The sequence below is a fragment of the Oreochromis aureus genome, linkage group 17 (assembly GCF_013358895.1).
Source record: "Oreochromis aureus strain Israel breed Guangdong linkage group 17, ZZ_aureus, whole genome shotgun sequence".
NCBI classification, from domain to species: domain Eukaryota; kingdom Metazoa; phylum Chordata; class Actinopteri; order Cichliformes; family Cichlidae; genus Oreochromis; species Oreochromis aureus.
In genome coordinates, this window is record NC_052958.1 from 1,448,788 (window position 1) to 1,463,384 (window position 14,597).

General features: G+C 45.6%; 1 protein-coding gene across 2 annotated transcripts in view; it reads right to left on the minus strand.

Moving 5' to 3' along the window:
- The window catches only part of dennd1b (DENN/MADD domain containing 1B), a 94,288-nt gene that overhangs the window by 48,812 nt on the left and 30,879 nt on the right, over positions 1 to 14,597 (minus strand). For both annotated transcript variants that reach the window (XM_031739751.2, XM_031739750.2), the window contains exons 4-7: positions 8,000 to 8,049; positions 7,049 to 7,168; positions 1,907 to 1,976; positions 285 to 365 (exon numbers count right to left, since the gene is read on the minus strand). In XM_031739751.2, the coding sequence (XP_031595611.1) occupies positions 285 to 365; positions 1,907 to 1,976; positions 7,049 to 7,168; positions 8,000 to 8,049 (321 nt within the window). The remainder of the gene's footprint in view (positions 1 to 284; positions 366 to 1,906; positions 1,977 to 7,048; positions 7,169 to 7,999; positions 8,050 to 14,597) is intronic.

Sequence of the window (14,597 nt, forward strand, 5' to 3'; positions counted from 1 at the left end):
CTGTGAAAGGAGGCTTCCACTTTAAACATGTCCGGCTCAGGCTCATCGCACGCGCACGCCAAAACAACGGTTTCCAAACAGGGTGTCAGTCGCTGTTCCCACCTACAGCATCTACTGCTCTGCTCTCTCATTTATCTCAACCTCCGTTTTCCTCCACCCTTATGTGCTCGTTTCTTCTTTGTGACGACTTTAATTCTTTTTTGAAAGTTGCACGCTGCCACAGTCACCCACCTGTCCCCTCCTTCTGTCTCTGCCTCCGATAACGGGGAATATAAGACACCTACCACACTCAGGTTGACTGGCGTGAAGGGCTTTGGCACAGGCAGATCATACAGAGAGTTCAGGACGTCGTTCAAGTCATTTTCCTAGGGGAGACAAACAAACAAGGAAAAGAGACGCGTGAATTTTATTTACTTGTCTTGTTGATGTCACAAGGTACGTGTCGATCTCAAACACGGCGCTGCTGCAGACCACAGGCCCGTCCCGCAGCGAGGCCTGAAGGGCTCCGCAACATCCGGCCGACATATGTTTAATGAGAAACGGCGAGGTTAAAAGACGGGCCGCAGACGCTTATTATCCGTCGGCATTGATTTACAGCCCGAGAGCGGGCTGTCAGTAATTAAGCCCCCCCGCCCCCACCCCTCGCTGCACAGACAGAGGCTGCAGGAAGCCGTCAGAGAACGCGGTCTGACCACAGATCAGGCCTGAGATGATTCCTCCAGCATTTATGGCTCTATGACAAGATTACCATTCACACTCTCGGCCTCCTGGTGGAGAAATAAAAAGGAGGCACGACTGTTTGCTTCAACTTCATCTCTGAGAACTTTGTTTTGGTTTTGTCTACGAGCCGCTGCTTGTGCCTGCAAATAAACGTGCAGCATTTGTGTGTGTGTGCGTGCATGAAGTGGAAAAGAAATAGAAGCAATAGGCGGCAATATACAGTAAAGAGAAGGAGGGTTAAGGAGGGAGGGGTGCAATCGAACAGCCTCCTGTCATGAGAGCCTCAATGCTCACACGCATGGTCAGCAACACGGCCTGGGGAAACAGTTCATTTACCCCTCGCCTTAAACCCTCATCGCTCTTCTGTCTTCCCTCGTCTGTCAACATCTCCCTCTCGCCTGGAACGGACAGCGGGGTAAATAGAAACCAAATCATGCACACTAACACTTCAGTCACCCAGGATTTCCAGCTATCCTTCTGTCTCCGTCTTCCTCGCACAAACTGTCCTGATCTGTTTTTGCCCCCCACCCCCCCTCCTCTCTCCTCATATTACATTATTCTGATGAACTGCAGGAGTTTGCGTGTCTGCCATTGTCTACTTTAGACAGACACTTTGTCCTGATCGCTGTTCTCAGAGGATCTTGGAAGAAGCAGTGACTACATGACAATTGAAAGTGATCCCAAAGCTCCCTCCCTTCCTCGCTCCCTCCCCTCTCTTCAGTCTAAACAGTGGAACATCACCTACACCCGCTGCACTAGACGCCGCGCATCTCCCCAGTTTGTTGCATATTTTACATTTCCCCTCCCTCTGCTAGTACAATGCAGCGAAAAGTCAGGGGAAAAGACTTTAGTGGAGTACACGCGTCTGCGTGTGTGTTTGTGTGTGTGCGTGGGAACTTTTTGTTCTTAACGATTTGTATTCCAGTAAATCATCAGGAATAACTTCCAGTGTCAGATCAGCGTTTGGTCTGTGAAATGTCAACACTGTTGCTGCTAACAACAGGAAGCGAGTCGAGCCCGAGACGGTTGCTCGCCAAAGACGAGCGAGAACACAATGCAGGAAAACATCTCGCCGCGGTGCAGTGTTTGCGTGTCTCTCAGGAAAATCCCACTAGCCCTTTCCTCATTTTGTTTTCCATTAGAGCACAAGTGTAAATAGTCGATACACAGAAAAAGACCAGATTACCTGTTGTTTGGATAAGTAGTCTGCCAGGGTATTTAGAAGCTTGTAGTAGATTTCAAACCAGGGTAGGTAACTGCAAGAGTCAGAGAGGAACGTGTTAACGTGCAGCACAGGGAAAAGCTTTCATTCATTCATTCAGTCATGAAACCGGGAGGTGACGAATCAAAGCAGGACGTGCACGTCACTCCCCGATAAACGTGTGTGTTGCACGAACGAGCGTGACCTGAAGATCAAACTGCATACAGGGCATGGGTTCTGTTAGAGTCGTCGTTACACTGAGGAGAAATTAAATGCTATCTCGTCCTTATTATCGCATTCTTTCGTGCTTTGGGCCCTCGGCATTCCAAGAATTCCCGCCATGTCTGCTCTTTAAATGAACAGAGAAAACAAAAACAATGGATTTTAGATTCTTTAGGAAAAAAGAAAAAGCAGCACAGCTTTCGTGTGATGTGGAGGGATGCTATGGTTTACAAGCATGCCGCTCCCAGATGCACAGGCTTAACAAAAATGCCCCCCCACCCCCCACCCCCCACCCCCTCCTCTGCTTCTTCTTATGCCTTTTGCATATTTAGAAAAAAAAAGCTTTTCCTTATGTAATGAATGTAAAATAAATAAATTCATTAACAAGCTCAAAAATAATTTATACTGCAGTGTTTGTGTTCAAGCTAATCACCAAGTACACCCACCATAAGCTAAAAGCATCTGCAGCATGGCTTTCTTTACAAAGTTGACATTTTCTTGGCCAAGTCGACTCGTTTCTGGGTGGAAGATGGCCAACATTTTCCTTTTGGCACCAAAGCTGCGAGGCCTCAGCTCGTTTAATGTTATGCAATCAAATAATAAAAACATGGTGTCCTATCAACTTATTGAATTTTTATTTCATTCGGCTCTTAACATGCAGTTTTAAACACTGCATGTATAATGACTGTGAGTAAGGACTAGCACTGCCATTAAATAAACAGAGACTCCCATTAATGCTTCATTAACTCTCTGGGATTGCAGGGCTGGGAAAAAGAATTAGTGGCCAAATGAGCCGGTCAATCAAACGTGGGCTGTTTTTTATTTGATTATCAAATTGAGAAGTTGTAGTGAACGACACCGACAATTACTTTATCGGAATTAAAAGCCTTAAATTGGCCTCGTATTTCTAAAGGTAAAGTTTTGCGTCTGTGGATTTAGAAGCTAATAAAACGCTGCTCAGACAGTCGGCTGGAGGAAGTTTGCAGGGCATGGGTCACTGGCTGCTCCGCAGACTGGAATTAACAGACAACTAGAAAACAATAAAGTGGACTTGATGCAAATTTTCAGATCACATAAATCCACGAGGGGCCAATGACGAGGAGAGGTGCAGCGAAGCGCACCAATCAGAGAGGCTGAGTGACCATTAGTCTGAAACAATCAGTCTCTTAACGCGACGATTTTGTGACATCTGCATGAAGATTTACCGCAATCGGGTCACACTTGCTGTAGAGGCCCAATCAAACACGCGGATGTTAATTTGGTGACCAGATATCAACCTGCAGACCTATTTCTGCCACGTCAAAAGGCAAATATCTGCTCGAGGGGTCAGTTTACACAACTTCAGTCTGATATAACGACCAAGAGAGAACAAAGTCCGGGTATTATCTGAGCCTCGTGTTTAAAAACCAGGCTTCTGGACATTAATCCTTCATTTTTCACCACAGAAGGAGACGTAAATACGACTCTCACAGTCGTTGTGCTGCTGGTGCTGTAAATCCTCTGCTTTACAGGAAAGCACATTATCACCGTGGCGACAGCCAACTGCAAATTATCAATATTCTTACAATAGGACGATTTTTTCCCCTTTATTCAAATGCAATCAAATGAATAAAAGTTAAATGAGACACAGTTTTGCTCTACCCCCCCCCCCCTCTGCTTCCTGTATGGGCAAAGTTAAAGTTTGGAAAGCTTAGAGAGAGATACTCCTACTCGTCACAGTTCATTGCTCAGATCTGTTTGTGCTTCACAAATCCTCCGATAGAGACAGAGAGGCATCTATCAGTGGAGTGCTCGGTGCGTGGGGGCCCCCGCAATCTCTCCTGCCATTTTAAACACGTCTCCCCAAAGTGCCATGCACTCAGTGAATGAACCAGTTAATCTGCGACCCACTCACAGCCTTCACAGCGCTCTGCATCCCAGACTTGGACCATCTAACGAAAGACAACACGCGCCTTTGGAGCTTTGTAATCGGAGCATTATGGACACGAAGACACAAAAATATAAAACAAGACTTTGAAACTTTGGTGTGAGAAGAACTGCACAAAGCAAAGACTGAAAATGAAACAAAGTAGCCAAATTACTGCTGTAAGAGAGCTACTTATTAAACCTCTGAACAATTAAAAGCAACTTTGTTGCCCACCGAGGAGACCACATGTAGCGACACAACTCCCCAGCAGCAGCAGCAGCAGCAGCAGCCGCCCCCTCAAAGCACAAACTACCTTAAAAAAGCCTGAGACCCAATCACAAAGACCCTCTTCTGCTGCCATGCACCTCTGACAGGTCAGAGCAGTTTTGTCCCGGCGGTTTGAATGTTGGGGCTCATCGGTGTCATGGAGCCTCTTTTCCTCCCATAAAGTACCTGTTGGGTGTTTAGCATGACAGTTATTCCTGTTCCTGTAGATGGGTCTTAAATCTTACTTAACGCACAGGCACCTGTAATCGTAAGTCATCTCACACTTTGTAGACGGCTCACTGAAGACTGCCTTACACGACTACTTTCTGGGGTCGGGGGTTAAGTACAGGGACGAGCGACCACTAAACCAAAAGCAAGTTAAATCGATTCAGAAGCCTCAGCTGTGATTTATCCAAAACTTTATTTTACTCATTAATTACACGAAAAGCAGGCTTTGGTCATCCTGCTGGGGTGAAAACGACAGAATTAAAAGTACACTGTGTGTGCGTGCGTGTTTGTGCGTGTGCGTTTGTGCGTGTGTGTGTGTGTGTTTGTGCGTGTGTGTGTGCGTGTCCGCGTGTTTGTGTGTGTGTGTGTGTTTGTGTGCGTGCGTGCGTGCGTGCGTGTGCTTGTGTGCGTGCGTGTGCGTTTGTGCGTGTTTGTGTGTGTGCGTTTGCGTTTGTGCGTGTGCGTTTGTGCGTGTGTGTGTTTGTGCGTGTGTGTTTGTGTGCGTGCATGTGTGTTTGTGTGCGTGCGTGCGTGTGTGCATCTTTCCCCCCTTTCAGAGCCCTGCCTGGAGGAAGCGCGGTGTTTTTGGTCACGACTTCAGCAACGACACTACAAAGAGCTGTCCACATAAAACTGTCCTGCTCATTAAGGCACTTCCTCCCGTAAGCAGAGGTGACAATTTTACGGTCCCAGCACTCGAGCAATCACAGACGCAAACTGTTTTAATGAGTCCTATTTTATATTTGGGACCTAAAAGAACAAATATAAACATGTTGGCTCGGGCCGTCGTCGTCTTGTTTCACATTTGAAACCAGACAAACTGATGTTGACTTGATGAAGAAAAAACTACTTTTATTATCTTAATTTTATATTTTCCTTTAATCCCATTTTGAATTACTAACATATTTAAGAATAATAAACAAAGATAATAAAGTCGTGACCGAGGACCTTGAAGAACTTTATCTGCACATTTCTTTTACACATTTTAATCCTTTTAAATGTTCTCGCTCATCGTTTCCTGACACAGCGGGGATATTTAAGATGAAATAAAAGTAAAAAAATAAAAACATAACCGGGCTGCGCATTAACAATTTTAAATGAACAAAACAAAACAAAAAAAAACTTTCTATACATTACATTATTATAAATGAAGCGAGCCATGCAAACTACTCAGAATGCATAATGAATTTTATACATCATATGTCAAATGAATTAGCATGTCTAACTCAGCGAGAGGGACAGGGGAGCCTCTGCTAATTGGCAGCGAAGCTTCATGCATAATTATGGGCCAAGCGTCTTTGCTGTCGCACTGTGGCAGTAGCCGAATAACGAGGAGAAAAGAGAGGGAGAGACGGCGAGGGGGAGAGGGAGAGAGAGCAAGAGAGACAGAGAGAGAGGGAGAAAGAAAAACAAAGGCCATGGAAGATGGCCAGGAAGGGTGGGTGGTGTGGGGAAGGGGGACACTGTTCTTCACAGCAGCTCATCAGGGCAGCGACAAACCCACGACTGTCCATCAACACACACACACACACACACACACACACACACACACACACACACACACACACACACAAGCAGCTTTACAATAACAGAAAAGGAAAGAAAGCCTTTGTCCTCATCGTGCGGTTTGTTATTTGTTCGACTGCTTAACGCATTCATTAAAAATATAGTTTTTGTACTTTTCCCTCCTCAGCTCATATTCGCGTGCACAGTCCACTCCACTGAGATCGTCACTGCAGTGGCCTCTTCTGTGTCATGGCAAAGTTAATTACATCTGTAAAAACACTGTGTCAACATGCAATTACATGGGAATTAAATGATAATAGCCTTTGTCGGAGCGCAATTATGCAAAGAAAATGCCTTTTTTTTCTTTTCGTGGGTTTGGTGTCCTCATTTATGTGCGCTGTGATAGGAGAAATCCACCTATGAAAATATCAAAAAGTGCTAAACTTTTGGATAATTATAGGCACATCAGTAACATATTTGTGTGGGCAGATGAGACTATAAAATTTGTTATTCTGGCATAGAGCAGCTCAGTGTGAAGTGTGAGAATGAATGAAAATGCTGCCTTAAAAATCTGTGTTCACTTCAAAGATCGGCTAATTTTTTTTTTTCCTCTCCATCAAACTTGATAAATACATGAAAAAAATTAAACACAGTTCTGGAGCGATCCATAGAATTTATGATTTTTATTTAAAGAGGGCAGAGCAAGTCTGGGTTATCTGAACGAGTAAATAAAGACGGCCACGTCTGAGCAAGTCACACATATTCTCTGTATTTTTGTGTATTTGTGATGTGCAGTTTGCCTTTTAGTAACCTCGCTGCTTGACATTTATGGAAATTGTGTTTAATGTTTCTTTAATAAAAATAAAAAAACCTGTAAAGATACCGAGGTTCAGGATTCACCTTAATGAAATACAAATGTAGAAAACACTTTGGGAGGAATAAGACTAAAGACTCTTCATAGAGAAGGTTAAACACCGTTTGGCGAGTGTGTGTGTTACCTGAGCAGACATATGCAGACCCGGCAGCCTTGGGTGAGTCGGCAGAAACCAAACCTCTGTTTGCTGTCGATGTCCGTCAGCACAAAGGTGAAATTCTGCCCCACCTGACTCTGGGAGACCCTGGGCGACAAAACGAGGGACACGTGCTGTGCACGCTCACAAAAAACTCACACCGCATAAGTGTTTAAAACGAAAACACACAAATTTAAGAAACAGGACAACAAAACACAATTTGATGTAACTGGACCAGAAAGAAGGTCTCATTCAAAAAGAAAAATTCCCTACGAGCTAAATCTCCAGTCAAGCTCCAAATCTGATGTCATATAATTCAAGTATGACTGGTACAAAAGAAAAAACCAGTGAAAAGCTTTTCCAACCCCAAGGTAAATCCCACTAAAGCTCAGTACACGCCTTCAACACTAGATGGCAGCAGCTCAGCTTCAGTAAAAATACCAAGGAGTCCTCCCCTCCCACTCGCTCTCCTTTCTGTCTTTAAAAATGGGAGTTTTTACCGTGTCACTTACTAAAAATAAGAGCTGTGCTGCTCTCAGGCTGCTGATCTGATTGGACCTATAGTGCGTATAGAAACACGCTCCCTTATATTCTGAACTTGGGACACATTTGCACTCACAGGAAATCTCACTAACCACAACTGGATCATGTGGGCCTGTCGCTGATGACCTCATCAGCATCATCACTAATAAAACCTGTCGCTTCATCATTAATATGACGATCACAGCATTCCCATTTTTGGTTTGTTTTTCTTGGTTTAAGTTCGATTCGTAGTTTTAAAGACCACCTAAAAGGATGGTCGGTGAGCTGGCGTGTGACAACATCATCAACTAGTAGCTTATAGCTCCTCGTGGTATGTGCGAGGACGTGTTCTTGAGCTGAAAGTGAGCTGCGCTGCTTAAAAAATTAAAACGAGGAAGAGAGGGAGAGGAATCGTACCTTTCCACGTCAAAGGGAAAGCAGAACTTTGGTATCGTCTGAAGGACCTCCTGCAAAAACAGAACAGAGTAGAAGGCACATCTTTAGACGCACACACACAATCATCACTGATGAAACCCATTAAAATCCTGTATTTCGATATGACAGTCTCCGGGGCTTTCGCTAAACGAGTGCTATCAACTGGCTGAACAAAATGGGGATTAATGTTGAATGCTACTGATAGCAATCTGACAAAATCTTCACATCCCAAACACTGCAGCCTGAATGCACTTAATCCAAATGAATGGGCAATATAAACCACTTCATTTGGCAGAACAGAGTGGAGAAGTTCCCCCCTTTCTCCCTCTCGCTGTCTTTTAGAGGGACGGCGAGGGATCCTCGATCCACAGCTTGAATAATTAGCAGTTAATAAGTTCATCGATTATCAGGTGCCAAAGGGAGATAAAAGGACGAGAAAGAAAGACGAGAGGAGAAAGAGAGGGTGGTGGTGGTGGAGGGGTGGGGGCACGAAGGCTATGGTAGCAGATTGTAGTGACAATAGGCTAAGCAGCTCTGTGGGGTTAAGAAGTAGGAAGGGGGTTACAAGCCTTCAGGGCTTTACCTCCAAACACCTCCCTTGTGAGTTAGGGGAGTGTGGAGAGGGGTGGGTGGGGCGGGGGCACCTTTCCACCAGCGGCATATGGATTTAGACAGAGAGCAGGAACAGAGCGATGCACCATATGGGTGAGCCACTCCAGACCGGCCACAGAGCCGCCGAGCATGCCTGCTCTGTCTGTCGCTCTGCCTGCTAACCTGGCCCACAACAGGCGCCAGGCGCCAGGTCGCTCTCTCAGCTTCGGCCAGATTCTGCCAAGCTCTGAGGCTAATCCCGGGGACTGGGTGGCCCTCTGCTATGCTCTGGCCTCTCTTGCCGTCTCTCTCTCGCTCCCTTTCTTTTGCTTGCCAGGCTGGGCCACTGAGCCCAGGGTCTGTGTCTTCTTTCTGATTGGACACGTCCGAGCTGAGTGATGCTGCTGCGACTCTATTTCTCCCTCCCCGCCTCGCCTAGAGACCGATCCGGACGACAGGTTGGGTATCTGTGCTGCTGCAGGCAGCAGTCGCTGACCCCCCCAACAAAACTTAAATCTGCCACCCAGCACAGCACAAACACTACCACAGCTACAATGAGCTGAACGGGCGTGCACGTCGTAGGTATTGGTGTGTTTTGAGAGGACGATGGTTCCAGGGTGGTTAAGACTGCACATTTGTGTATGTGTGTGTGGGTGTGAGTTTCACTGTGCTATATGTTTGTATGCGCCCACATATGGAGGATAAGGGGAGGGGCTGAGGGCGAGGCACCGTGGGTGGGAAGTGGTTGTTTTTACTTATCAGGATCTGTGATAAAATCGAGAACTCAGCAAAGACGAAGGGCTCAGTGGCAGCGAGGTCTCTGTCTGTTGTGTGTGTGTGCGCGCGTGTACATGCATGTGTACACACACGTGCGTTACCGTGTCTGGGTGTGCGCGGCTGTAAAACTGTCACACACATCAGAGCTGCCATCGCTGTATGTGCTTGCTGCTATTATTAACCACTACGTACGCACACCAATATGTTGCAGAGAGCCCTCCCTGGTGCACCGCATATGGCACACACAACCAAACAGACACACACACGCAGGCAAAGACACACACGTTCTCCTGCAAATAAAAACATTCCACTTGCCAGATTTCTGAGCTGTCGCAGCCCCGCCCACACCAGGTATCTGTGTTTGAGTGACAGCTGAGGGGTTGCTGCGACTCTGATCTCATGCAGGACCACAAGGAAGTGATGCGTCTGTGCGTGTGTGATATGACATAAAAACAGCAGGCATGTTCTCGCTCCCTCTATCTTTATATATATCCATCTCTCTCTCATATATATATTCATCAAGTCTCAGATATACTGATGGCAGACAGCATAGAGAGAGCTGCTGTCTTTAGCATTTACACTGAGTGGACAGCCGAGGATTGTGCAGCAAATCCTGAAATATGGTTTCTGATGTCAGAAGTCTCTCTTTCTTAATAATACATTTACATTTTGCAGCTGTATTTTAACATTCATCTGTTGTTTTCCAATTAAATGATTCACTTTTTATTCCAACCAGTTTGTCATGAGGTGGGAGGAGTTTGGCACACAGTTCAAATCCTAAAGATTTCCTGGTTAGAAGAAAAAGATTTGGGAATGTTTGTTGTGCTCATTAAAATAAGAGCTTAGCTGCTCGCGTTAGCTGACAGTCAGTGAATAGGTGCACGTCCATTCAGGCTTCAGTTCGATACATCAGTGTGACTCTGACTCGCTAGCAAAGGCCCGGTGGTCACTTCTGTCAATGACACACACTTATTAACAATCACCATCTTGTCCCTCGTGTAGAAAGTATTAAATATATAAACATTTTTTGATAAGTGTCCCTTTAAACTGTCATTTTTAGGTAACTGTGGGAACCAAACCCACAGTTTTCCGCCTCCATCTGCAAACAATCAAAGTAAATGGATTTTTTTTTTCATAAAAACTGTCCTGTTAAATATTAGGGGCGGGACTTTCAAACATCTTTTGTTTTTGTTTTTAAGGCTCATTTTGTTGGAAATTTTTCATTTATGTTTATTTAGTTGAAATTTGAATCGTTTGAAACAGACGAGGAATCAGTGTCCCCACTACAGAGGATATTCTGCAGATTTCACTGTCAGAAGTCTTCACTTGGACAGTGTAGCTGGCTGCGAACCAAAAGAAATAAGAGAAGAAAAATGCACCGTGTGTGTGTGTGTGTGTGTGTGTGTGTGTGTGTGTGTGTGTGTGTGTGTGTGTGTGTGTGTGTGTGTGTGTGTGTGTGTGTGTGTGTGTGTGTGTGTGTGTGTGTGTGTTTGAATCGACCCTTTATGCCGAGCCCAACAGTGTTGCTGTTCCAATATTTCTTTCTGTTTTAACCAAAGAAATCGACTGCTTGTATGTGATTTTCAACTCGCAATCTTCCTTTGCCTCATCTGTCAATCTGTATTTCTTCTTCCTACATCATACCTGTATTACAGGGAACTGAGGCATCTGCAGCTCTCTCACCATGACTGGGCCCTATACCACAGGGATATCTAAACACCAACGGCACAAAGGGGATGTTCTGCCACAGTTTCTTAGTACACTAAGCACACACGTGCGCAACCACACACACACACACGTAGACACCCCCACTTGCCATTTTCCCAAGACAAAAGAAAAAGAGGCAGCTAATATATTTGCAGCTTTGTGAGAGGGGGAGGCGGGTGTGAGGGAAGAATCTGCTGCTAGGCTGGGCTTGGCAGACACTGCTGTGTGTGTGTGTGCGTGTGCGTGCGTGTGCGTGTGTGTGTGTGTGTGTGTGTGTGTGTGTGTGTGTGTGTGTGTGTGTGTGTTGTTTATCGTGAGTGGAGACAGGGGTATCACTCAGTGAGACAGAATGCTGTGGGTTCCCCCAGCGGACGATCGCGCTATCACTGCACCACAACACTACAACAGCGCGCAGCAGCACTGTGCAGCTTTGCACTGCACCCCCACAGAATAGCAGGTACAGGAGGGAAGAGCAACAAACTTTGAGAGCAGGGCGACACTCTTACATTTCTACTTTAAAAAAAATAGACCTAAACTTCTCTTTTATTCCAGCTCTACCCTAATTTCTTTAGAAGTAACTGTAGCTATATATGGCTGAGCACAACACTGGGGGCTGAGAGATTTGATGTGGAACAGATCACAATGTGTGGGCTGGGCCTGACTGACACACACACACACACACACACACACACACACACACACACACACACACACACACACACACACACACACACACACACACACACACACACACACACACACACACACACACACACACACACACACACACACCTTCTTCTTCTGGACGGTTGCTAAAAAGGAGGGAGGGGCTTTCAGGATCACAGCAAGGAAAGAAAAATACAGATTACATGCTAAACTCAGCATCGGCCATGGTGTTTCATTTCAGGCGTGAACTTCGTGAGCAATATTGACTTTCCCATATGCTTGCACACAGACGGAGGCAGACAAGCAGAAGTGTTGCAGAGAAATGTGGATGAAGGCAGGGAAGGAATGAGGGTGGAGGAGAAAAGGAAGGAGTCGGAGGGAGAGAGTGACAAAGTGAATGTCAGAAGGAAGGAAGAGGTGGAGAAGGATGGATGCAACAGCACAGGGAGGCGAGGAAAGAAAGGAGGGAATGAGAAGCAGCTTGCAGTTCATGGCCCTCTCCCTATGCAGCGAAGACTCCTCCCTGGGGGTAGGATGGGGGGGGCTCAGGACTTTAAGCCCCTGCCCTGCTTTATATTCCCCTGGCTACTGCAGCCAGATCAATGCTGCTAGCTACCCGGTCTAAGTCAGCCTGGCTCAGCGGGCCCTAGAGCCTTCTAGACAGAGAGCAGCTTTAGGAGGAATGGAGGCTGGTGGCAGGCAAATTTGTAAATGTAACACAGATATACTCATATTAGAATCAGACCCTAAAGCATTAAATCTCAGGGCTTTCTTTGTGTGTGTGCGTGTGTGTTTAGCCCATTACTGCAATTCAGACACACTTTACATTACTGTCAGCTGTTTTCAAAGCATGTTGGACCGTTTTAGTCTTTCACTGTATAAATTCACCACAGCCAAGGCTGTGTCTGCTTCTATTTTTTTATTTTCTTGGTCAAAGTTAATTTATTGTTTCCTGGTAATGCAATTAGAAGTGCAGACTGATTTGAAAAGTCTGCGCCGTATTACTAAAGAAAAACAAAATAACTCAAAAATAATGCGGACAAGATGTTCGCTGTGAGCGATTACCTCACCAGAGTCAGGCCTTTACAGTAAGAGTTTAACCACATGGAAATCGATTAAAGCGGCGAAGACGTACTCGAAAATGGGGAAAATGGTACGTTACGCTTCACATCGGTGCGTCGCTATGACGACACGGCTACAGCAGTATACGCTCGGCTCCGGAGCGGCGCGTCACAGATGGTCATCAAACCAGTCGTGAGTTACTCCAACAGGTTAACAATGTCGGCGCTCAGTATGTAAACGCACACTATTAGCATCCTGACACTAAAAGGTGCGGAGCCACAATGTTACGCTTTCAATATACTAAAACTGCAATCAAGTAACGACTACCAGGAAGATACATGTTTAGTCCATAAAAACTTGTAAACAGAAATATTCTGATGAATCATTTGTTCAAAAACTCATTTTTAGGCAAATTAAAGCAAAAAAAGAGGCAGAATCTGAACCTTTAGGAACCTTCATACACAGTGTGACACAATCCACAATCTCTTAACTGTAATAGATTCTTAAAATGACCCAAGTGGGTCGTCTTCCTCAAGACAGAGAGATGCATGAATGGGTCTGCTTTAGGTCACTTCCTGTGAATCTTTCATAAGTGCAAGAAAAACAGTTTTTTGCGAGGTTATCTCATGTGTCAAACACGCGCTATAAGACCACAGCGCGTTGCAGCAGGTAGGGACTCAGGTTATCCAGCCAGCCCCTCAGCAGTCTAATGAAATAGTCAGCAGGGCTACTAACACATCAGTGCTGGAAAGCTCAGTATCTAAACTCACCCTTCCTTCACCTCTTCCTCTCGCACTCTCTTGCGCCCTCTCCATCACCTCCTCTTTTCCTTCCATCCCCCCCAGCCTCCGTCCTCTTTCACCTCCCTTCTAAACCCCCCTGTCGTCATCTTCGATTGCCCCCTTCCTGCATACCCCACCTCTTCCTCGCCCTCACCGAAACCCCTCGTCCCCTCTTTCGCCCCCCTTTTCCCAATTAGTCTGTCTGTGTGCAGCTACCCAGCCGATCTCTGCCCATCCTGCCGGTGCTGGTTCGCTCACCCGGCCCCTCTGGCGAACATGACAAAGAGAGATCCTCAGTATTCAAACAGACACGCTGCTTTCAAATGCCGAATGGCAGGGTCGACCTGGGTGCAGCTTTAAGCAAAATATTCAAATTCTCAGCCTTTCTTTTTTAAGAATTTGCATGGATATGCATTCATTTGCAATGTGTAAAGGCACAAGGACAGCTGAGCCTTGGTTTGAGAGAGAGAGGAAAAAATAAATAATGCAGAATAAAAATGTGTGATTGTATGAAACCTTGATTGGGGAGAGCAGTGGATTTGAAATTGTTGCAGCCGCCAAGCGACTGGCGACCCGATGACTACCGTCAGGGAGCGGGTCTGTGATCTAACTGTAAACAGCAAACTTCCTGAACAATTTCCTGTTTGTTCAATGAACTCAAAACTGCACCAGATACTGAAGCGTACAGGAGACTTCACTGAGACCGAAGCACAGTGAGGAGGAGACTCGTAAACCCAGCCTTCGTTTGTCGAAACAAAACTAGACCGAATCAAAATTCTTGATTTTTGTGGCCTCCTGCACAAACACCTTGCATGCATTCATATGCATTGTTGAATCAATTTTCTAAACCTATAGATTGAGAAAAGGAACAAAAGATTCATCTACTGTCAAATTATAGACTACAGTATATTAATGCAGTCCTTTACAAGTATCAAGCAATCAATACAAGTAACTTTTTCCAATAATGGCTACCGAGCCACTCCATCTTCCTGAAT